Below are 23,542 nucleotides of genomic sequence, written 5' to 3'. Positions count from 1 at the left end.
CCCCATTGTTCTGTATTGTGTGCGGAGCGCCCCCCACTGACCAGGCTTTCTATACAGGAGTGAAGGAAAGTCTGTGTTGGGCCCCTCCGGATCCCCTCACCCTGCTGAGCTGTGAATATCTCGCTCTGTGTATGAGGTTCAAGGAGTCTCTGCTGCTTCCAGGTGAGGGTCCCTGACCCCCCCCCCAGGGGGCGCCTCATAAAGGGCAGACAATGATTTCTCTGCCACGTTTAATGAGGTAAAATGGGGTTTTCATTGACCATTCTCTCCCTCCTGTAGATGGATATTTCATGGAGGACCCAAAGCTGAGCGTGTGTCACTGCGACTCGTGTCACAAACTGCGAGGAGACGAGATGTACCGGAAACGTGGCGACCCGCCCCGGGAATACGCAGAGCCCAACGGCTGGTGCAGCTTCCCGCTCCGGTATGTGTGACCCCTCCCACCCCTACTCTGCTATGGCTGCCCACTCCCCCCCCACCTATCTCTGACCCTGCTCCGGTATGTGTGACCCCTCCCACCCCTACTCTGCTATGGCTGCCCACTCCCCCCCCACCTATCTCTGACCCTGCTCCGGTATGTGTGACCCCTCCCACCCCTACTCTGCTATGGCTGCCCACTCCCCCCCCACCTATCTCTGACCCTGCTCCGGTATATGTGACCCCTCCCACCCCTACTCTGCTATGGCTGGCCACTCCCCCACCTATCTCTGACCCTGCTCCGGTATGTGTGACCCCTCCCACCCCTACTCTGCTATGGCTGCCCACTCCCCCCCCACCTATCTCTGACCCTGCTCCGGTATGTGTGACCCCTCCCACCCCTACTCTGCTATGGCTGCCCACTCCCCCCCCACCTATCTCTGACCCTGCTCCGGTATGTGTGACCCCTCCCACCCCTACTCTGCTATGGCTGGCCACTCCCCCACCTATCTCTGACCCTCCTCCGGTATGTGTGACCCCTCCCACCCCTACTCTGCTATGGCTGCCCACTCCCCCCCCACCTATCTCTGACCCTGCTCTGGTACGTGTGACCCCTCCCACCCCTACTCTGCTATGGCTGGCCACTCCCCCACTTATCTCTGACCCTGCTCCGGTATGTGTGACCCCTCCCACCCCTACTCTGCTATGGCTGCCCACTCCCCCCCCCCACCTATCTCTGACCCTGCTCCGGTATGTGTGACCCCTCCCACCCCTACTCTGCTATGGCTGGCCACTCCCCCACTTATCTCTGACCCTGCTCCGGTATGTGTGACCCCTCCCACCCCTACTCTGCTATGGCTGGCCACTCCCCCACCTATCTCTGACCCTGCTCTGGTACGTGTGACCCCTCCCACCCCTACTCTGCTATGGCTGGCCACTCCCCCACTTATCTCTGACCCTGCTCCGGTATGTGTGACCCCTCCCACCCCTACTCTGCTATGGCTGCCCACTCCCCCACCTATCTCTGACCCTGCTCCGGTATGTGTGACCCCTCCCACCCCTACTCTGCTATGGCTGGCCACTCCCCCACCTATCTCTAACCCTGCTCCGGTATGTGTGACCCCTCCCACCCCTACTCTGCTATGGCTGGCCACTCCCCCACCTATCTCTGACCCTGCTCCGGTATGTGTGACCCCTCCCACCCCTACTCTGCTATGGCTGGCCACTCCCCCACCTATCTCTGACTCTGCTCCGGTATGTGTGACCCCTCCCACCCCTACTCTGCTATGGCTGCCCACTCCCCCACCTATCTCTGACCCTGCTCCGGTATGTGTGACCCCTCCCACCCCTACTCTGCTATGGCTGGTCACTCCCCCACCTATCTCTGACCCTGCTCCGGTATGTGTGACCCCTCCCACCCCTACTCTGCTATGGCTGGTCACTCCCCCACCTATCTCTGACCCTGCTCCGGTATGTGTGACCCCTCCCACCCCTACTCTGCTATGGCTGCCCACTCCCCCCCTCCACCTATCTCTGACCCTGCTCCGGTATGTGTGACCCCTCCCACCCCTACTCTGCTATGGCTGCCCACTCCCCCCCTCCACCTATCTCTGACCCTGCTCCGGTATGTGTGACCCCTCCCACCCCTACTCTGCTATGGCTGGTCACTCCCCCACCTATCTCTGACCCTGCTCCGGTATGTGTGACCCCTCCCACCCCTACTCTGCTATGGCTGCCCACTCCCCCCCTCCACCTATCTCTGACCCTGCTCCGGTATGTGTGACCCCTCCCACCCCTACTCTGCTATGGCTGGTCACTCCCCCACCTATCTCTGACCCTCCTCCGGTATGTGTGACCCCTCCCACCCCTACTCTGCTATGGCTGCCCACTCCCCCACCTATCTCTGACCCTGCTCCGGTATGTGTGACCCCTCCCACCCCTACTCTGCTATGGCTGGTCACTCCCCCACCTATCTCTGACCCTGCTCCGGTATGTGTGACCCCTCCCACCCCTACTCTGCTATGGCTGGCCACTCCCCCACCTATCTCTGACCCTGCACCGGTATGTGTGACCCCTCCCACCCCTACTCTGCTATGGCTGGTCACTCCCCCACCTATCTCTGACCCTCCTCCGGTATGTGTGACCCCTCCCACCCCTACTCTGCTATGGCTGCCCACTCCCCCACCTATCTCTGACCCTGCTCCGGTATGTGTGACCCCTCCCACCCCTACTCTGCTATGGCTGCCCACTCCCCCCCCCCCCCACCTATCTCTGACCCTGCTGTGGTATGACTGACCCCTCCCACCCCTACTCTGCTATGGCTGGTCACTCCCCCACCCATCTCTGACCCTGCTCCGGTATGTGTGACCCCTCCCACCCCTACTCTGCTATGGCTGGCCACTCCCCCACCTATCTCTGACCCTGCTCCGGTATGTGTGACCCCTCCCACCCCTACTCTGCTATGGCTGCCCACTCCCCCCCCCACCTATCTCTGACCCTGCTCCGGTATATGTGACCCCTCCCACCCCTACTCTGCTATGGCTGGTCACTCCCCCACCTATCTCTGACCCTGCTCCGGTATGTGTGACCCCTCCCACCCCTACTCTGCTATGGCTGGCCACTCCCCCACCTATCTCTGACCCTGCTCCGGTATGTGTGACCCCTCCCACCCCTACTCTGCTATGGCTGGCCACTCCCCCACCTATCTCTGACCCTGCTCCGGTATGTGTGACCCCTCCCACCCCTACTCTGCTATGGCTGGCCACTCCCCCACCTATCTCTGACCCTGCTCCGGTATGTGTGACCCCTCCCACCCCTACTCTGCTATGGCTGGCCACTCCCCCACCTATCTCTGACCCTGCTCCGGTATGTGTGACCCCTCCCACCCCTACTCTGCTATGGCTGGCCACTCCCCCACCTATCTCTGACCCTGCTCCGGTATGTGTGTCCCCTCCCACCCCTACTCTGCTATGGCTGCCCACTCCCCCCCCCCCCCCCCACCTATCTCTGACCCTGCTCCGGTATGTGTGACCCCTCCCACCCCTACTCTGCTATGGCTGCCCACTCCCCCCCACCTATCTCTGACCCTGCTCCGGTATGTGTGACCCCTCCCACCCCTACTCTGCTATGGCTGCCCACTCCCCCCCACCTATCTCTGACCCTGCTCCGGTATGTGTGAACTCTCCCACCCCTACTCTGCTATGGCTGGTCACTCCCCCACCTATCTCTGACCCTGCTGTGGTATGACTGAACCCTCCCATCCCTCTTTCAATGGTATGGCATGCCCCTCCTATCCCTCCTCCTCTGGTATGGCTGACCCCTCCCATCCCTCTTCTTCTGGTATGGCTGACCCCCTCCCATCCCTCCTCTTCTGGTATGACTGACCCCCTCCCATCCCTCCTCCTCTGGTATGGCTGACCCCCTCCCATCCCTCCTCTTCTGGTATGACTGACCCCCTCCCATCCCTCCTCTTCTGGTATGACTGACCCCCTCCCATCCCTCCTCCTCTGGTATGGCTGACCCCCTCCCATCCCTCCTCTTCTGGTATGACTGACCCCCTCCCATCCCTCCTCTTCTGGTATGACTGACCCCCTCCCATCCCCCCTTGTAACAGATCACTGTTGCACTCCACTTGAGTGCTTCGTCATATACGGCTTCCTCCATTCTGGGCCTTCAGAGCTCAGATTTTTCAGCCGAATATTGTAACCAAGAACCAGACAAGACTCGCTCAGTTACACAGCTTGAACATGGACTGATTTATTTGAGATGACACACAAATCTATCCTGCAGGCTGACAATACACCTGTAACCAGAAACATAATTAACATGAGCTAATTATCTAATCATTTACCTGATTAGACTTGGTGACTCTGAGATATGACCTTTCAGGGTAGACTTGCTGTCTCCTCACTTACAACTTACAATACACATAAGTAGAAACCCATCCCCCAATAGTTTGCTAGGAGACAAAGGTGTGTTAATGAGACAATAAACTATTGGGTGAAAGACCCGAGCTTTCCATATCTCAATAATCAGCATTCCTTTCACATACATCTGTCCACTGAGTCCCAAGCTGGCCAAGACCATCATGGCATCCTTAATAATGTCCTTTGACATTACATAACAGAATATCATCCTAAATACTTGTAGCTCCCCCAAATGCCAGGGCCCATAGTCAGTAGGCAAGAGGCTAGCATTCAGTCCCCTCCAAAAACCTCTGACCTGGGCGAGTCTGTCACCCCTCTAGTATGGCTGAGTCCTCCCATCCCCCCCCCTCTAGTATGCCTGACTCCTCTGGTAGGGCTGACTCCTCCCACCCCCCCTTCTCTGGTAGGGCTGACTCCTCCCACCCCCCCTTCTCTGGTAGGGCTGACTCCTCCCACCCCCCTTCTCTGGTAGGGCTGACTCCTCCCACCCCCCCTTCTCTGGTAGGGCTGACTCCTCCCACCCCCCCTTCTCTGGTAGGGCTGACTCCTCCTCCCCCCTTCTCTGGTAGGGCTGACTCCTCCCACCCCCCTCCTCTGGTAGGGCTGACTCCTCCCACCCCCCCTCCTCTGGTAGGGCTGACTCCTCCCAACCACCCCCCCTCCTCTGGTAGGGCTGACTCCTCCCACCCCCCCTCCTCTGGTAGGGCTGACTCCTCCCACCCCCCCTCCTCTGGTAGGGCTGACTCCTCCCACCCCCCCTCCTCTGGTAGGGCTGACTCCTCCCACCCCCCCTCCTCTGGTAGGGCTGACTCCTCCCACCCCCCCTTCTCTGGTAGGGCTGACTCCTCCCACCCCCCCTTCTCTGGTAGGGCTGACTCCTCCCACCCCCTTCTCTGGTAGGGCTGACTCCTCCCACCCCCCTTCTCTGGTAGGGCTGACTCCTCCCACCCCCCTTCTCTGGTAGGGCTGACTCCTCCCACCCCCCCTTCTCTGGTAGGGCTGACTCCTCCCACCCCCCCCTTCTCTGGTAGGGCTGACTCCTCCCACCCCCCCTTCTCTGGTAGGGCTGACTCCTCCCACCCCCCCTTCTCTGGTAGGGCTGACTCCTCCCACCCCCCCTTCTCTGGTAGGGCTGACTCCTCCCACCCCCCCTTCTCTGGTAGGGCTGACTCCTCTCACCCCCCCTTCTCTGGTATGGCTGACTCCTCCCATCCCCCTCCTCTGGTAGGGCTGACTCCCATCCCCCTCCTCTGGTAGGGCTGACTCCTCCCATCCCCCTCCTCTGGTAGGGCTGACTCCTCCCATCCCCCTCCTCTGGTAGGGCTGACTCCTCCCACCCCCCCTCCTCTGGTAGGGCTGACTCCTCCCACCCCCCCTCCTCTGGTAGGGCTGACTCCTCCCACCCCCCCTCCTCTGGTAGGGCTGACTCCTCCCACCCCCCCTTCTCTGGTAGGGCTGACTCCTCCCACCCCCCCTTCTCTGGTAGGGCTGACTCCTCCCACCCCCTTCTCTGGTAGGGCTGACTCCTCCCACCCCCCCTCCTCTGGTAGGGCTGACTCCTCCCACCCCCCCTTCTCTGGTAGGGCTGACTCCTCCCACCCCCCCTTCTCTGGTAGGGCTGACTCCTCCCACCCCCTTCTCTGGTAGGGCTGACTCCTCCCACCCCCCCCTTCTCTGGTAGGGCTGACTCCTCCCACCCCCCTTCTCTGGTAGGGCTGACTCCTCCCACCCCCCCTCCTCTGGTATGGCTGACCCCTCCCATCCGCCCTCCTCTGGTATGGCTGACCCCTCCCATCCGCCGCCCTCCTCTGGTATGGCTGACCCCTCCCATCCGCCGCCCTCCTCTGGTATGACTGACCCCCTCCCATCCCTCCTCTTCTGGTATGACTGACCCCCTCCCATCCCTCCTCCTCTGGTATGGCTGACCCCCTCCCATCCCTCCTCTTCTGGTATGGCTACCCCCTCCCATCCCTCCTCTTCTGGTATGACTGACCCCCTCCCATCCCCCCTTGTAACAGATCACTGTTGCACTCCACTTGAGTGCTTCGTCATATACGGCTTCCTCCATTCTGGGCCTTCAGAGCTCAGATTTTTCAGCCGAATATTGTAACCAAGAACCAGACAAGACTCGCTCAGTTACACAGCTTGAACATGGACTGATTTATTTGAGATGACACACAAATCTATCCTGCAGGCTGACAATACACCTGTAACCAGAAACATAATTAACATGAGCTAATTATCTAATCATTTACCTGATTAGACTTGGTGACTCTGAGATATGACCTTTCAGGGTAGACTTGCTGTCTCCTCACTTACAACTTACAATACACATAAGTAGAAACCCATCCCCCAATAGTTTGCTAGGAGACAAAGGTGTGTTAATGAGCACAATGAGCTATTGGGTGAAAGACCCGAGCTTTCCATATCTCAATAATCAGCATTCCTTTCACATACATCTGTCCACTGAGTCCCAAGCTGGCCAAGACCATCATGGCATCCTTAATAATGTCCTTTGACATTACATAACAGAATATCATCCTAAATACTTGTAGCTCCCCCAAATGCCAGGGCCCATAGTCAGTAGGCAAGAGGCTAGCATTCAGTCCCCTCCAAAAACCTCTGACCTGGGCGAGTCTGTCACCCCTCTAGTATGGCTGAGTCCTCCCATCCCCCCCCCCCTCTAGTATGCCTGACTCCTCTGGTAGGGCTGACTCCTCCCACCCCCCCTTCTCTGGTAGGGCTGACTCCTCCCACCCCCCCTTCTCTGGTAGGGCTGACTCCTCCCACCCCCCCTTCTCTGGTAGGGCTGACTCCTCCCACCCCCCCTTCTCTGGTAGGGCTGACTCCTTCCACCCCCCCTTCTCTGGTAGGGCTGACTCCTCCTCCCCCCTTCTCTGGTAGGGCTGACTCCTCCCACCCCCCTCCTCTGGTAGGGCTGACTCCTCCCACCCCCCTCCTCTGGTAGGGCTGACTCCTCCCAACCACCCCCCCTCCTCTGGTAGGGCTGACTCCTCCCACCCCCCCTCCTCTGGTAGGGCTGACTCCTCCCACCCCCCCCTCCTCTGGTAGGGCTGACTCCTCCCACCCCCCCTCCTCTGGTAGGGCTCACTCCTCCCACCCCCCCTTCTCTGGTAGGGCTGACTCCTCCCACCCCCCCTTCTCTGGTAGGGCTGACTCCTCCCACCCCCTTCTCTGGTAGGGCTGACTCCTCCCACCCCCTTCTCTGGTAGGGCTGACTCCTCCCACCCCCCTTCTCTGGTAGGGCTGACTCCTCCCACCCCCCTTCTCTGGTAGGGCTGACTCCTCCCACCCCCCTTCTCTGGTAGGGCTGACTCCTCCCACCCCCCCTTCTCTGGTAGGGCTGACTCCTCCCACCCCCCCTTCTCTGGTAGGGCTGACTCCTCCCACCCCCCCTTCTCTGGTAGGGCTGACTCCTCCCACCCCCCCTTCTCTGGTAGGGCTGACTCCTCCCACCCCCCCTTCTCTGGTAGGGCTGACTCCTCCCACCCCCCCTTCTCTGGTAGGGCTGACTCCTCCCACCCCCCCTTCTCTGGTAGGGCTGACTCCTCTCACCCCCCCTTCTCTGGTATGGCTGACTCCTCCCATCCCCCTCCTCTGGTAGGGCTGACTCCCATCCCCCTCCTCTGGTAGGGCTGACTCCTCCCATCCCCCTCCTCTGGTAGGGCTGACTCCTCCCATCCCCCTCCTCTGGTAGGGCTGACTCCTCCCACCCCCCCTCCTCTGGTAGGGCTGACTCCTCCCACCCCCCCTCCTCTGGTAGGGCTGACTCCTCCCACCCACCCTTCTCTGGTAGGGCTGACTCCTCCCACCCCCCCTTCTCTGGTAGGGCTGACTCCTCCCACCCCCTTCTCTGGTAGGGCTGACTCCTCCCACCCCCCCTCCTCTGGTAGGGCTGACTCCTCCCACCCCCCCTTCTCTGGTAGGGCTGACTCCTCCCACCCCCCCTTCTCTGGTAGGGCTGACTCCTCCCACCCCCTTCTCTGGTAGGGCTGACTCCTCCCACCCCCCCTTCTCTGGTAGGGCTGACTCCTCCCACCCCCCTTCTCTGGTAGGGCTGACTCCTCCCACCCCCCCTCCTCTGGTATGGCTGACCCCTCCCATCCGCCCTCCTCTGGTATGGCTGACCCCTCCCATCCGCCCTCCTCTGGTATGGCTGACCCCTCCCATCCGCCGCCCTCCTCTGGTATGGCTGACCCCTCCCATCCGCCGCCCTCCTCTGGTATGGCTGACCCCTCCCATCCGCCCTCCTCCTCTGGTATGGCTGACCCCTCCCATCCGCCCTCCTCTTCTGGTATGGCTGACCCCTCCCATCCGCCCTCCTCTTCTGGTATGGCTGACCCCTCCCATCCGCCCTCCTCTTCTGGTATGGCTGACCCCTCCCATCCGCCCTCCTCCTCTGGTATGGCTGACCCCTCCCATCCGCCCTCCTCCTCTGGTATGGCTGACCCCTCCCATCCGCCCTCCTCTTCTGGTATGGCTGACCCCTCCCATCCGCCCTCCTCCTCTGTATGGCTGACCCCTCCCATCCGCCCTCCTCCTCTGGTATGGCTGACCCCTCCCATCCGCCCTCCTCCTCTGGTATGGCTGACCCCTCCCATCCGCCCTCCTCTTCTGGTATGGCTGACCCCTCCCATCCGCCCTCCTCTTCTGGTATGGCTGACCCCTCCCATCCGCCCTCCTCTTCTGGTAGGGCTGACCCCTCCCATCCGCCCTCCTCTTCTGGTAGGGCTGACCCCTCCCATCCGCCCTCCTCTTCTGGCAGGGCTGACCCCTCCCATCCGCCCTCCTCTTCTGGTAGGGCTGACCCCTCCCATCCGCCCTCCTCTTCTGGCAGGGCTGACCCCTCCCATCCGCCCTCCTCTTCTGGTAGGGCTGACCCCTCCCATCCGCCCTCCTCTTCTGGTAGGGCTGACCCCTCCCATCCGCCCTCCTCTTCTGGTAGGGCTGACCCCTCCCATCCGCCCTCCTCTTCTGGTAGGGCTGACCCCTCCCATCCGCCCTCCTCTTCTGGTAGGGCTGACCCCTCCCATCCCTCCTCCTCCGGTAGGGCTGACCCCTCCCATCCCTCCTCCTCCGGTAGGGCTGACCCCTCACATCCCTCCTCCTCCGGTAGTGCTGACCCCTCCCATCCCTCCTCCGGTAGTGCTGACCCCTCCCATCCCCCCTCCTCCAATATGGCTGACCCCTCCCATCCCCCCTCCTCCAATATGGCTGACCCCTCCCATCCCTCCTCCTCCAATATGGCTGACCCCTCCCATCCCTCCTCCTCCAATATGGCTGACCCCTCCCATCCCCCCTCCTCCAATATGGCTGACCCCTCCCATCCCTCCTCCTCCAATATGGCTGACCCCTCCCATCCCCCCTCCTCCAATATGGCTGATCCCTCCCATCCCCCCTCCTCCAATATGGCTGACCCCTCCCATCCCTCCTCCTCCAATTTGGCTGACCCCTCCCCAGTTGTGTTATGTTATACAGCTCGGCCTTCTTTCTCTGGCAGGCTCAATCCTCGGCTCTCCTGTACACAGTATAAGAAGTGGCATATTGCCTACCAGGGCAGTAGTGCGGGCGGAGTTCGCCGGACGCTGGACCGAGGGGAACTGATGCCAGGTACGTGCAATGGGGGGGGCCACTGCTGGAAAAATTGTTTCTTTCCCCACCATTGAGGGACACAGGAAGTCCCTCCACCTTCGGGTCCTACAGGAGAACCAGGCACTGACTGAGCCGAGATCACCCCGGCTACTCCCAGCATGCAGACACCATTTTTTCTCCTCTACCAGCGGCGTCCTCTTCTTGGTCCAGTGAGGTTCTTACTCCAGTCTCCCATAGCTTTATGTCCCAGCGGCGTCCTCTTCATGGTCCAGTGAGGTTCTTACTCCAGTCTCCCATAGCTTTATGGCCCTGCGGCGTCCTCTTCATGGTCCAGTGAGGTTCTTACTCCAGTCTCCCATAGCTTTATGGCCCTGCGGCGTCCTCTTCATGGTCCAGTGAGGTTCTTACTCCAGTCTCCCATAGCTTTATGGCCCTGCGGCGTCCTCTTCATGGTCCAGTAAGGTTCTTACTCCAGTCTCCCATAGCTTTATGGTCTAAATCAGGGATCCTCAAACTACGGCCCTCCAGCTGTTGCAGAACTACACATCCCATGAGGCATTGTAAAACTCTGACATTCACAGACATGACTAGGCATGATGGGAATTGTAGTTCCTGAACACCTGGAGGGCTGCAGTTTCAAGACCCCTGGTCTAAATTGTCCAGTCATGGAGTCTGTGTCTGATCTGCCCTCGGACTCTGGTTCTGAGTCCCAGCAATCCTTACTGGATGAGTTTCTCTCCGAGGATCGCAGACTAAGATTGCTCCACCATTGTTTTGGCTCTTCTTGGTGGATCGCCCTGCTGCTTCTTCTAGTGCTATCCCAGTCTTGAGTTGAAGACCCCTAAGTCCCCAGCCTTCCTCAATAGCTGTGGTCTCCAAACTGCGGCCCTGGGGCCTGATGCTCTTTGCTTGCCTTTATCAGGCCTTTGAGACACTATTCCTCCCACTGACACCGATGATGAGGAACTACTCCTCTCACTGACACCGATGATGAGGAACTACTCCTCCCACTGACACCAATGATGAGGAACTACTCCTCCCACTGACACCAATGATGAGGAACTACTCCTCCCACTGACACCAATGATGAGGAACTACTCCTCCCACTGACACCAATGATGAGGAACTACTCCTCCCACTGACACCAATGATGAGGAACTACTCCTCCCACTGATACCAATGATTGGGAACTACTCCTCCCACTGACACCAACGATGAGGAACTACTCCTCCCACTGATACCAATGATGGGGCACTATTCCTCCCACTGACACCAATGATGGGACACTATTCCTCCCACTGATACCAATGATGGGACACTATTCCTTCCACTGATACCAATGATGAGGAACTATTCCTCTCACTGATACCAATGATGGGACACTATTCCTCCACTGATACCAATGATGGGACACTATTCCTCCCACTGATACCAATGATGGGGCACTATTCCTCCCACTGACACCAATGATGGGGCACTATTCCTCCCACTGATACCAATGATGGGACACTATTCCTCCCACTGATACCAATGATGGGACACTATTCCTCCCACTGATACCAATGATGGGACACTATTCCTCCCACTGATACCAATGATGGGACACTATTCCTCCCACTGATACCAATGATGGGGTACTATTCCTCCCACTGATACCAATGATGGGGCACTATTCCTCCCACTGATACCAATGATGGGACACTATTCCTCCCACTGACACCAATGATAAGGAACTATTCCTCTCACTGATACCAATGATGGGACACTATTCCTCCCACTGATACCAATGATGGGGCACTATTCCTCCCACTGATACCAATGATGGGGCACTATTCCTCCCACTGATACCAATGATGGGACACTATTCCTCCCACTGACACCAATGATGAGGAACTATTCCTGTCACTGATACCAATGATGGGACACTATTCCTCCCACTGACACCAATGATGGGACACTATTCCTCCCACTGACACCAATGATAGGACACTATTCCTCCCACTGATACCAATGATGGGACACTATTCCTCCCACTGACACCAATGATGGGACACTATTCCTCCCACTGACACCAATGATGGGACACTATTCCTCCCACTGACCCCAATGATGGGACACTATTCCTCCCACTGACACCAATGATGGGACACTATTCCTCCCACTGACACCAATGATGAGGAACTATTCCTCCCACTGACACCAATGATGGGACACTATTCCTCCCACTGATACCAATGATGGGACACTATTCCTCCCACTGACACCAATGATGAGGAACTATTCCTCCCACTGACACCAATGATGGGACACTATTCCTCCCACTGATACCAATGATGGGGCACTATTCCTCCCACTGACACCAATGATGGGACACTATTCCTCCACTGATACCAATGATGGGACACTATTCCTCCACTGATACCAATGATGGGACACTATTCCTCCACTGATACCAATGATGGGACACTATTCCTCCACTGATACCAATGATGGGACACTATTCCTCCCACTGATACCAATGATGGGACACTATTCCTCCCACTGACACCAATGATGAGGAACTATTCCTCCCACTGACACCAATGATGGGACACTATTCCTCCCACTGATACCAATGATGGGGCACTATTCCTCCCACTGACACCAATGATGGGACACTATTCCTCCACTGATACCAATGATGGGACACTATTCCTCCACTGATACCAATGATGGGACACTATTCCTTCCACTGACACCAATGATGGGACACTATTCCTCCCACTGACACCAATGATGGGACACTATTCCTCCCACTGATACCAATGATGGGGCACTATTCCTCCCACTGATACCAATGATGGGACACTATTCCTCCCACTGACACCAATGATGGGACACTATTCCTCCCACTGATACCAATGATGGGGCACTATTCCTCCCACTGACACCAATGATGGGACACTATTCCTCCCACTGATACCAATGATGGGGCACTATTCCTCCCACTGACACCAATGATGGGACACTATTCCTCCCACTGATACCAATGATGGGGCACTATTCCTCCCACTGACACCAATGATGGGACACTATTCCTCCCACTGATACCAATGATGGGGCACTATTCCTCCCACTGACACCAATGATGGGGCACTATTCCTCCCACTGACACCAATGATGGGACACTATTCCTCCCACTGATACCAATGATGGGGCACTATTCCTCCCACTGACACCAATGATGGGACACTATTCCTCCCACTGATACCAATGATGGGACACTATTCCTCCCACTGATACCAATGATGGGGCACTATTCCTCCCACTGACACCAATGATGGGACACTATTCCTCCCACTGATACCAATGATGGGGCACTATTCCTCCCACTGACACCAATGATGGGACACTATTCCTCCCACTGATACCAATGATGGGGCACTATTCCTCCCACTGACACCAATGATGGGACACTATTCCTCCCACTGATACCAATGATGGGGCACTATTCCTCCCACTGACACCAATGATGGGGCACTATTCCTCCCACTGACACCAATGATGGGACACTATTCCTCCCACTGATACCAATGATGGGGCACTATTCCTCCCACTGACACCAATGATGGGACACTATTCCTCCCACTGATACCAATGATGGGACACTATTCCTCCCACTGATACCAATGATGGGACACTATTCCTCCCACTGACACCAATGATGGGGCACTATTCCTCCCACTGACACCAATGATGGGGCACTATTCCTCCCACTGACACCAATGATGGGGCACTATTCCTCCCACTGACACCAATGATGGGGCACTATTCCTCCCACTGATACCAATGATGGGGCACTATTCCTCCCACTGACACCAATGATGGGGCACTATTCCTCCCAATGATGGGGCACTATTCCTCCCACTGACACCAATGATGGGGCACTATTCCTCCCACTGATACCAATGATGGGGCACTATTCCTCCCACTGACACCAATGATGGGGCACTATTCCTCCCACTGATACCAATGATGGGGCACTATTCCTCCCACTGATACCAATGATGGGGCACTATTCCTCCCACTGATACCAATGATGGGACACTATTCCTCCCACTGATACCAATGATGGGGCACTATTCCTCCCACTGACACCAATGATGGGGCACTATCCCTCCCACTGATACCAATGATGGGACACTATTCCTCCCACTGACACCAATGATGGGGCACTATTCCTCCCACTGACACCAATGATGGGACACTATTCCTCCCACTGACACCAATGATGGGACACTATTCCTCCCACTGACCCCAATGATGGGACACTATTCCTCCCACTGACACCAATGATGGGACACTATTCCTCCCACTGATACCAATGATGGGGCACTATTCCTCCCATTGACACCAATGATGGGACACTATTCCTCCCACTGATACCAATGATGGGACACTATTCCTCCCACTGATACCAATGATGGGACACTATTCCTCCCACTGACACCAATGATGGGACACTATTCCTCCCACTGACACCAATGATGGGACACTATTCCTCCCACTGATACCAATGATGGGGCACTATTCCTCCCACTGACACCAATGATGGGACACTATTCCTCCCACTGACACCAATGATAGGACACTATTCCTCCCACTGACACCAATGATGGGACACTATTCCTCCACTGATACCAATGATGGGGCACTATTCCTCCCACTGATACCAATGATGGGGCACTATTCCTCCCACTGACACCAATGATGGGACACTATTCCTCCCACTGACACCAATGATGGGACACTATTCCTCCCACTGACACCAATGATGGGACACTATTCCTCCCACTGACCCCAATGATCAATGATGGGGCACTATTCCTCCCACTGACCCCAATGATGGGGCACTATTCCTCCCACTGACACCAATGATGGGACACTATTCCTCCCACTGACACCAATGATAGGACACTATTCCTCCCACTGACACCAATGATGGGACACTATTCCTCCCACTGACACCAATGATGGGACACTATTCCTCCCACTGACACCAATGATGGGACACTATTCCTCCCACTGACCCCAATGATCAATGATGGGGCACTATTCCTCCCACTGACCCCAATGATGGGGCACTATTCCTCCCACTGACCCCAATGATGGGGCACTATTCCTCCCACTGACCCCAATGATGGGGCACTATTCCTCCCACTGATACCAATGATGGGGCACTATTCCTCCCACTGACCCCAATGATGGGGCACTATTCCTCCCACTGACACCAATGATGGGACACTATTCCTCCCACTGACACCAATGATGGGACACTATTCCTCCCACTGACACCAATGATGGGACACTATTCCTCCCACTGACACCAATGATGGGACACTATTCCTCCCACTGACCCCAATGATCAATGATGGGGCACTATTCCTCCCACTGACCCCAATGATGGGGCACTATTCCTCCCACTGACCCCAATGATGGGGCACTATTCCTCCCACTGACCCCAATGATGGGGCACTATTCCTCCCACTGATACCAATGATGGGGCACTATTCCTCCCACTGACCCCAATGATGGGGCACTATTCCTCCCACTGACACCAATGATGGGACACTATTCCTCCCACTGACCCCAATGATGGGGCACTATTCCTCCCACTGACACCAATGATGGGACACTATTCCTCCCACTGACACCAATGATGGGGCACTATTCCTCCCACTGACCCCAATGATGGGGCACTATTCCTCCCACTGACCCCAATGATGAGGCACTATTCCTCCCACTGACCCCAATGATGGGGCACTATTTTTTTCACCAATAACTTTTTTCTACTCCCACGAGCCACAATCCAGCTCTCCTAAGGTCTAAAGAGCAGTAAACCGCCCCCCCTTTTGTTTATTTGGAGCCTCCTGTTCTCTCTCCCCCTCAAAGCCTTGTACTTTATTATAAAGTGGTGTGCTGCTTCTACTGTGTTCCACCTTAACATGGTGACCACCACACTACGGGAGGATGTAGCGGTCTTTAAGGACACAACCGATAAGTGGGTTGGTGCTCTTTCTAGAGTTGGGGTCCATTATACTGGAACTGGTTACTATGGTAACTGATTGTTCGGTCATAGAAGTTTGTTGCCTTAGACTGTAGTTGTGACAGAGATTTACCTTCTATCTCTACATGGGTCTCCTGTCACGTCACATGCTGAAGACACTTTGGCCTTTCAGAGACGACACCTCTTTGGATTCACTCTGGAGGCCATTATGAAGGACACTGATGGCAGGAGCACCCATCCATCTGCATGTCCCCATCTTTTCAGCGCCCCAGCGTTTCCTGTGCTTTTTTTGGGGGCCCTAAACTTTCAGACTGTGACCCTTCCATTCAGCATATCCTCTGGACCTCGGGTGTTCACCAAGGTGATGGCCCCAGTAGAAGCCCTGCATCCTTAGAGCTGTGCCAACTGTTCCCTCAGCAGGAGGTCATTTAGAATCCAGTCTATCCTTTGAAGAAGAGCTAGATTGACGCCCTGCACAGAGGGACCTGGAGGCTTTGTAGAGCTTTGAGTGGGATAAAGCCTCCATTCCTAGTTCCATATCCTCCTGGGTAGTCAGACCTTATTAGTTTCAGCTGTCCATAGACCATTATCTGTCAACACCAAAACAAACAATTTGGTGCAGGTCTAATGTACGATGATTTGACTCAGCCGGTGAGTGTCCCCCATCCAACGTGTATGTACAGTATTTGACAAAAGTAAGTACACCCCTCACATTTTTGTAAATATTTTCATGTGACAACACTGAAGAAATGACACTTGTCTACAATGTAAAGTAGTGAGTGTACAGCTTGTATAACAGTGTAAATTTACTGTCCCCTCAAAATAACTCAACACACAGCCATTAATGTCTAAACCGCTGGCAACAAAAGTCAGTACACCCCTAAGTGAAAATCTCCACATTGGGCCCGATTAGTCATTTTCCCTCCCCGGTGTCATGTGACTCGTTAGTGTTACAAGGTCTCAGGTGTGAATGGGGAGCAGGTGTGTTAAATTTGGTGTTATCGCTCTCATTCTCTCATACTGGTCACTGGAAGTACAACATGGCACCTCATGGCAAAGAACTCTCTGAGGATCTGAAAAAAAGAATTGTTGCTCTACATAAAGATGGCCTAGGCTATAAGAAGATTGCCAAGACCCTGAAACTGAGCTGCAGCACGGTGGCCAAGACCATACAGCGGTATAACAGGACAGGTTCCACTCAGAACAGACCTCGCCATGGTCCACCAAAGAGGTTGAGGTCACGTGATCAGCGTCATATCCAGAGGTTGTCTTTGGGAAATAGACGTATGAGTGCTGCCAGCATTGCTGCAGGGGTTGTAGGGGTGGGGGGTCAGCCTGTCAGTGCTCAGACCATACGCCGCACACTGCATCAAATTGGTCTACATGGCTGTCATCCCAGAAGGAAGCCTCTTCTAAAGATGATGCACAAGAAAGTCCACAAACAGTTTGCTGAAGACAAGCAGACTAAGGACATGGATTACTGGAACCATGTCCTGTGGTCTGATGAGACCAAGATAAACTTATTTGGTTCAGATGGTGACAAGCGTGTGTGGGGGCAACCAGGTGAGGAGGACAAAGACAAGTGTGTCTTGTCTACAGTCAAGCATGGTGGTGGGAGTGTCATGGTCTGGGGCTGCATGAGTGCTGCCGGCACTGGGGGGCTACAGATCATTGAGGGAACCATGAATGCCAACATGTACTGTGACCTACTGAAGAGGAGCATGATCCCCTCCCTTCAGAGACTGGACCGCAGGGCAGTATTCCAACATGATAACAACCCCAAACACACCTCCAAGACCACCACTGCCTTGCTAAAGAAGCTGAGGGTAAAGGTGATGGACTGGCCAAGCATGTCTCCAGACCTAAACCCTATTGATGATCTGTGGGACATCCTCAAACAGAAGGTGGAGGAGCGCAAGGTCTCTAACATCCACCAGTTCTGTGATGTCATCATGGAGGAGGGGAAGAGGACTCCAGTGACAACCTGTGAAGCTCTGGTGATCTCCATGCCCAAGAGGGTTAAGGCAGTGCTGGAAAATAATGGTGGCCACACAAAATATTGACACTTTGGGTCCAATTTGGAGATTTTCACTTAGGGGTGTACTGACTTTTGTTGCCAGCGGTTTAGACATTAATGGCTGTGTGTTGAGTTATTTTGAGGGGACAGTAAATTTACACTGTTATACAAGCTGTACACTCACTACTTTACATTGTAGACAAGTGTCATTTCTTCAGTGTTGTCACATGAAAAGATAGAAGAAAAGATTTACACAAATGTCACTGAGGGGTGTACTTACTTTTGTCAGATACTGTATATACACATGATGGGTGTATCTGTGAGCCACCTACATCCCAGGGCACAGCGTAATTGGGGTTAATCAGTGTCCAGGGATGGGGGAGGGACTCTTCCCCATCCCCCCCCCCCCCCCACCCCTCACTGCTCATCCCAAGGCATGAGAATGAACATCAGTGTTTGGGAATATCATCTCACCCCTGAAGGTGCAACTTCCAGGTAAGATGGTGATCTTGGGGACCAGCGCGCCGAACTGGAAACCTAGACAAAAAAGCGTTTAGTAAAACATCCACAAGATGGCGCCATACCGCAGTGCCGATGACGAGTTTATCAATCATAACATCAATGCTTAGGAAATCAGAATATATAAATAACTCGTCAACCTCCAAAGTCATAAAATCTCTCTAAAGTGTCATGCAATCATATCCCAGCCGGTGGAGAGAGGGGACATGGGCCGGTGGAGAGAGGGGGACGTTGGCCGGAGGAGAGGGGGGACATGGGCCGGTGGAGAGAGGGGGACGTTGGCCGGTGGAGAGGGGGGACGTTGGCCGGTGGAGAGAGGGGGACGTTGGCCAGTGGAGAGAGGGGGACGTTGGCCGGTGGAGAGAGGGGGACGTTGGCCGGTGGAGAGGGGGGACGTTGGCCGGTGGAGAGAGGGGGACATGGGCCGGTGGAGAGGGGGGACGTTGGCCGGAGGAGAGGGGGGACGTGGGCCGGTGGAGAGGGGGGACGTTGGCCGGAGGAGAGGGGGGACGTTGGCCGGAGGAGAGGGGGGACGTGGGCCGGTGGAGAGAGGGAGGACGTTGGCCGGTGGAGAGAGGGGGGACGTTGGCCGGTGGAGAGAGGGGGGACGTTGGCCGGTGGAGAGAGGGGGGACGTTGGCCGGTGGAGAGAGGGGGGACGTTGGCCGGTGGAGAGAGTGGGGACGTGGGCCGGTGGAGAGAGGAGACGTTGGCCGGAGGAGAGGGGGGACGTGGGCCGGTGGAGAGAGGGGGACGTTGGCCGGTGGAGAGAGGGGGGACGTTGGCCGGTGGAGAGAGGGGGGACGTTGGCCGGTGGAGAGAGTGGGGACGTGGGCCGGTGGAGAGAGTGGGGACGTGGGCCGGTGGAGAGAGTGGGGACGTGGGCCGGTGGAGAGGGGGGACGTGGGCCGGTGGAGAGGGGGGACGTGGGCCGGTGGAGAGGGGGGACGTGGGCCGGAGGAGAGGGGGGACGTGGTGACGGTGGAGAGAGGGGACATGGGCCGGTGGAGAGTGGGGACGTGGCCGGTGGAGAGTGGGGACGTGGCCGGTGGAGAGAGGGAGGACGTGGGCCGGTGGAGAGGGGAGATGTTGGCCGGAGGAGAGGGGGGACGTGGGCCGGTGGAGAGGGGGGACGTGGGCCGGTGGAGAGGGGGGACGTGGGCCGGTGGAGAGAGGAGACGTTGGCCGGAGGAGAGGGGGGACGTGGTGACGGTGGAGAGAGGGGACATGGGCCGGTGGAGAGTGGGGACGTGGCCGGTGGAGAGAGGGAGGACATGGGCCGGTGGAGAGGGGAGATGTTGGCAGGAGGAGAGGGGGGACGTGGGCCGGTGGAGAGGGGAGACGTTGGCCGGAGGAGAGGGGGGACGTGGGCCGGTGGAGAGAGGAGACGTTGGCCGGAGGAGAGGGGGGACGTTGGCTGGTGGAGAGAGGGGACTTGGGGGGGACGTGGGCCGGAGGAGAGGGGGGACGTGGGTCGTGGAGAGGGGGGAAGTGGGCCAGTGGAGAGGGGGACATGGGCCGGAGGAGAGGGGGAGTCGTGGGCTGGAGGCACAAGTCATGTATCTGGAGAGTGTAAACAGCAGTAAGATGAAAAGGGGAAAAAAACCCAAGCCACCTATAGAGGAAATAAAAATAGTGATATAACTGCACTAACCCAGTGAAAGAACACCAAGCTGATACACAGGAATGTGAAGTATTCAAATGGGATGATATAAAAAAAAGTAGCGCTAAAACAAAATGTGACCAAAAAACATGTATAAGAACTAATATAGTTCAGTGACTTGTGGATAATAACCCAATATAATATGGATGTAAACAACATTAATAAAGTAATAAAGTCCCACAGTGCAATAAGTGTGAAATCCAATAAAAGTGAAAAAGTCTTCCGATGTGTAATTAATCAACCGGAGAATCTTGGAGTGAAAAGAGGTTAAACACTCTTACTGGAGCAGATGGATTCGGATGAAGGTGACACCGAATCAAACGAGCTTAGAAATCCAGATGGATGGCTCTCCCAGATGAAGGTAGGGGTCCCGGATCTCAGAGGACATCTCCTCTTGGCTGGAACAGCTTCGATGGTGATCCACCAAACAAGGAAACGATACATCCAATAGGGACATCCAAATCTCGTATCCAATAAAAGGAATGAAGGGAAGAAAAGAATGGAGTGCTCCAATGGTGCAGATCAAAAGGGTAGGTTTATTGGAACCAACCAATATACAATAATAAAAACGTGATCACATAAAATAAAAGCAATGTAGGGAACATGAGCCTTGCCCAACACGTTTCGTCCTAATTGGACTTCTACAGGGGCATCACTCCAAGATTCTCCAGCTGATGAATTACACATCGGAAGACTTTTTCACTTTTATTGGATTTCACACTTATTGCACTGTGGGACTTTATTACATTTATATGTTTACATCCATATTATATTGGGTTATTATCCACAAGTCACTGAACTATATTGGTTCCTATACATGTTTTTTGGTCACATTTTGTTTTAGCGCTACGTTTTTTATATCATCACCTATGGAGGAACCGTAGGATGGGAGTCCTGTTTTCAGATGGAATCCTGAACCTTCAGAAATCTGTGTGGGAAGGACTTGGAGTAGCTGGGTTCAGTCCTAGACATGGCTCAGACCAGAATATTTCCCCCTTTCAGAGATGGTTCAGGATCTTCACTCCTATACTCGTGTTCTGCAGTTCAGGAGTCGTCAATCTTTGCATAAGAGTCACAGGTCTGATGGTGGCCTCCTTCAAGGTAGTCCCGCTTTTGCTCACCTTCACTCCAGATCCCTACAAAGCTGTGTTGTGTCATCGTGGGACAGATACATTCATCTGGTGTCCCTGGCTTGGTGGCTGAGAAATCCAGCTCTGGAATCTGGGAAGTTCTTCCTTCCCGCCTTATAGAATATCTGTACGATGGATGGCAGCCCATTGCACCACAGAGAAGTCCTGGACACCCTGGCAACACATGGACTTGGTCATTGGTGAAATCTTGTATCCTGAGGCTTTTTTCCCCAGAATCCTCCTGTATCAAGCCCATATATTTATCCGTGTCCTACGAAGTATATAACGTATACCCCCCATGCAGGCTCCTCATATATCCTATCCTGTATAAAGCCCATATACCATGTGCTGTCCTCCGCAGGCTCCTCCTGTATCTTCACCTCTCTGGCCATATACGATGTGTATATACCAGGGGCTCTTCAGCTGTTTCAGAACTACAAGTCCCAATATGTCTCTGGGAGTAATTGTAACTGCCAGCCTTGCAATGCCTCATGGGAAATGTAGTTCCACAACAGCTGGAGGGCCCCAGGTTGCCTACTAGGGGTATATACCATATACTGTCAACCACAGACTCCTCCTGTAGTCTCACCTGTGCCCATATGCTATGTATATATAATATACTGTCCTCCACAGGCTCCTCTTGTATGCTCAACTCTCTGGTCATATATGATGTATATACCATATACTGTCCTCCGCAGGCTCCTCTTGTATCCTCACCTCCGTGCCCATGAAGTCAGATCCTCAGAATGGTTTCCCAGCATCTGAGCCCAATGTCTTACAGAGCCGCGAGGTGCAAAGCGTTGTACTGTCTCCAACCCTGCGATACGCCGGCCTGCCCGACTTCTGCCCTAAAGTACAGTGAGTATTACATTCTGTATATAGGAGGTGTCTGGGGGTAATTCAGGGGGCATATTTGTACACCAATACAATGTGACTGTGTAATGTGTAACATTTATACCATCCTCTTCCTGTCACAGTGGGCTGGTAGAGAGTGTTGGGTGGACGAGGAGCTGATTAGTTGTGGGGAGTTTTGAATGGATGGGGTACTGATGGCTTAATGGTTGTGCTGGATTGACAGGGTCTTGATGGGATGTTGGATGTATGGGGTGTTGATTGGTTGTTGGATGGTATACTGCTGGATTCTGGTAGTGTTGGGTGACTGGGGTGTTGATGGGTTGTTGGGAGTGTTGGATGGATGGGTTACTGATGGATCGTTGGGAGTGTTGGATGGAAGTGGTACTGATGGATCGATGGGTCTGTTGGATGGCTGGGATGTTGGGGGTGTTGATGGGTGTTTGGGATACTGAAGGGTTGATGGGAGTGTTGGGTGGATGGGTTGTTGGATAGATATGGTGTTGATGGGTTGTTGGATGGAATACTGCTGGATTTTGGTGGTTTTCGGTGGATGGGGTGTTGATGGGCTGTTGGGAGAGTTGGATGGATGGGGTACTGATGGATCGATGGGGTGTTGATGGGTTGTTATGGGTGTTAATGGGTTTTTGGGATACTGATGGGATGTTTGGTGGATGGGTTGTTGGGAGTGTTGGATGGGGGTTTTGATGGGGTGTTGGGAGAGTTGGATGGATGGGGTGTTGGATTGATGAAGTTTTGATGGGATGTTGGGAGTGTTGGATGGATGGGGTGTTGAGGGATGGAAGGGGTGTTGATGGGTACGGGATGTTGGGTGGATGGGTTGTTGCGCATGTTGGATGGATGGGGTGCTGATGGGTTGTTGGATGGATGGGGTGTCGATGGGTTGTTGGATGGGAAGCTGATGGATTTTGGTACTGTTGGAATGATGGATAGAAGGGGTGTTGATGAGTTGTTGGGAGTGTTGAATGGATGGTGTGTTGTGTTGTTGGGAGTGTTGGGTGGATGAGGTGTTGGTAGTGTTGGGTGGATTGGGTGTTGGTAGTGTTGGATGGATTGGGTGTTGGTAGTGTTGGATGGATTGGGTGTTGGTAGTGTTGGGTGGATGGGGTGTTGGTAGTGTTGGGTGGATGGGGTGTTGGTAGTGTTGGGTGGATGGGGTGTTGATGGGATGTTGGGAGTGTTGGATGGATGGGGTGTTGATGGGATGTTGGGAGTGTTGGATGGATGGGGTGTTGATGGGATGTTGGGAGTGTTGGATGGATGGGGTGTTGATGGGATGTTGGGAGTGTTGGATGGATGGGGTGTTGATGGGATGTTGGGAGTGTTGGATGGATGGGGT

At 55.1% G+C, this 23,542-nt stretch overlaps 1 protein-coding gene across 1 annotated transcript in view; it reads left to right on the top strand.

Moving 5' to 3' along the window:
- NEURL4 (neuralized E3 ubiquitin protein ligase 4) overlaps positions 1 to 22,188 on the top strand; it is a gene marked incomplete at its 3' end in the record, with an annotated part of 73,505 nt that extends 51,317 nt beyond the window's left edge. The window contains 4 exon segments of the mRNA XM_073623494.1: positions 58 to 162; positions 280 to 424; positions 9,865 to 9,974; positions 22,029 to 22,188. Of these exon segments, the coding sequence (XP_073479595.1) occupies positions 58 to 162; positions 280 to 424; positions 9,865 to 9,974; positions 22,029 to 22,188 (520 nt within the window).
- Between the last annotated feature and the right edge of the window lie 1,354 nt (positions 22,189 to 23,542).

This window comes from Aquarana catesbeiana, linkage group LG03 (assembly GCF_042186555.1).
Source record: "Aquarana catesbeiana isolate 2022-GZ linkage group LG03, ASM4218655v1, whole genome shotgun sequence".
NCBI lineage: Eukaryota > Metazoa > Chordata > Amphibia > Anura > Ranidae > Aquarana > Aquarana catesbeiana.
This window is presented reverse-complemented; position numbering and strand designations above follow the sequence as displayed.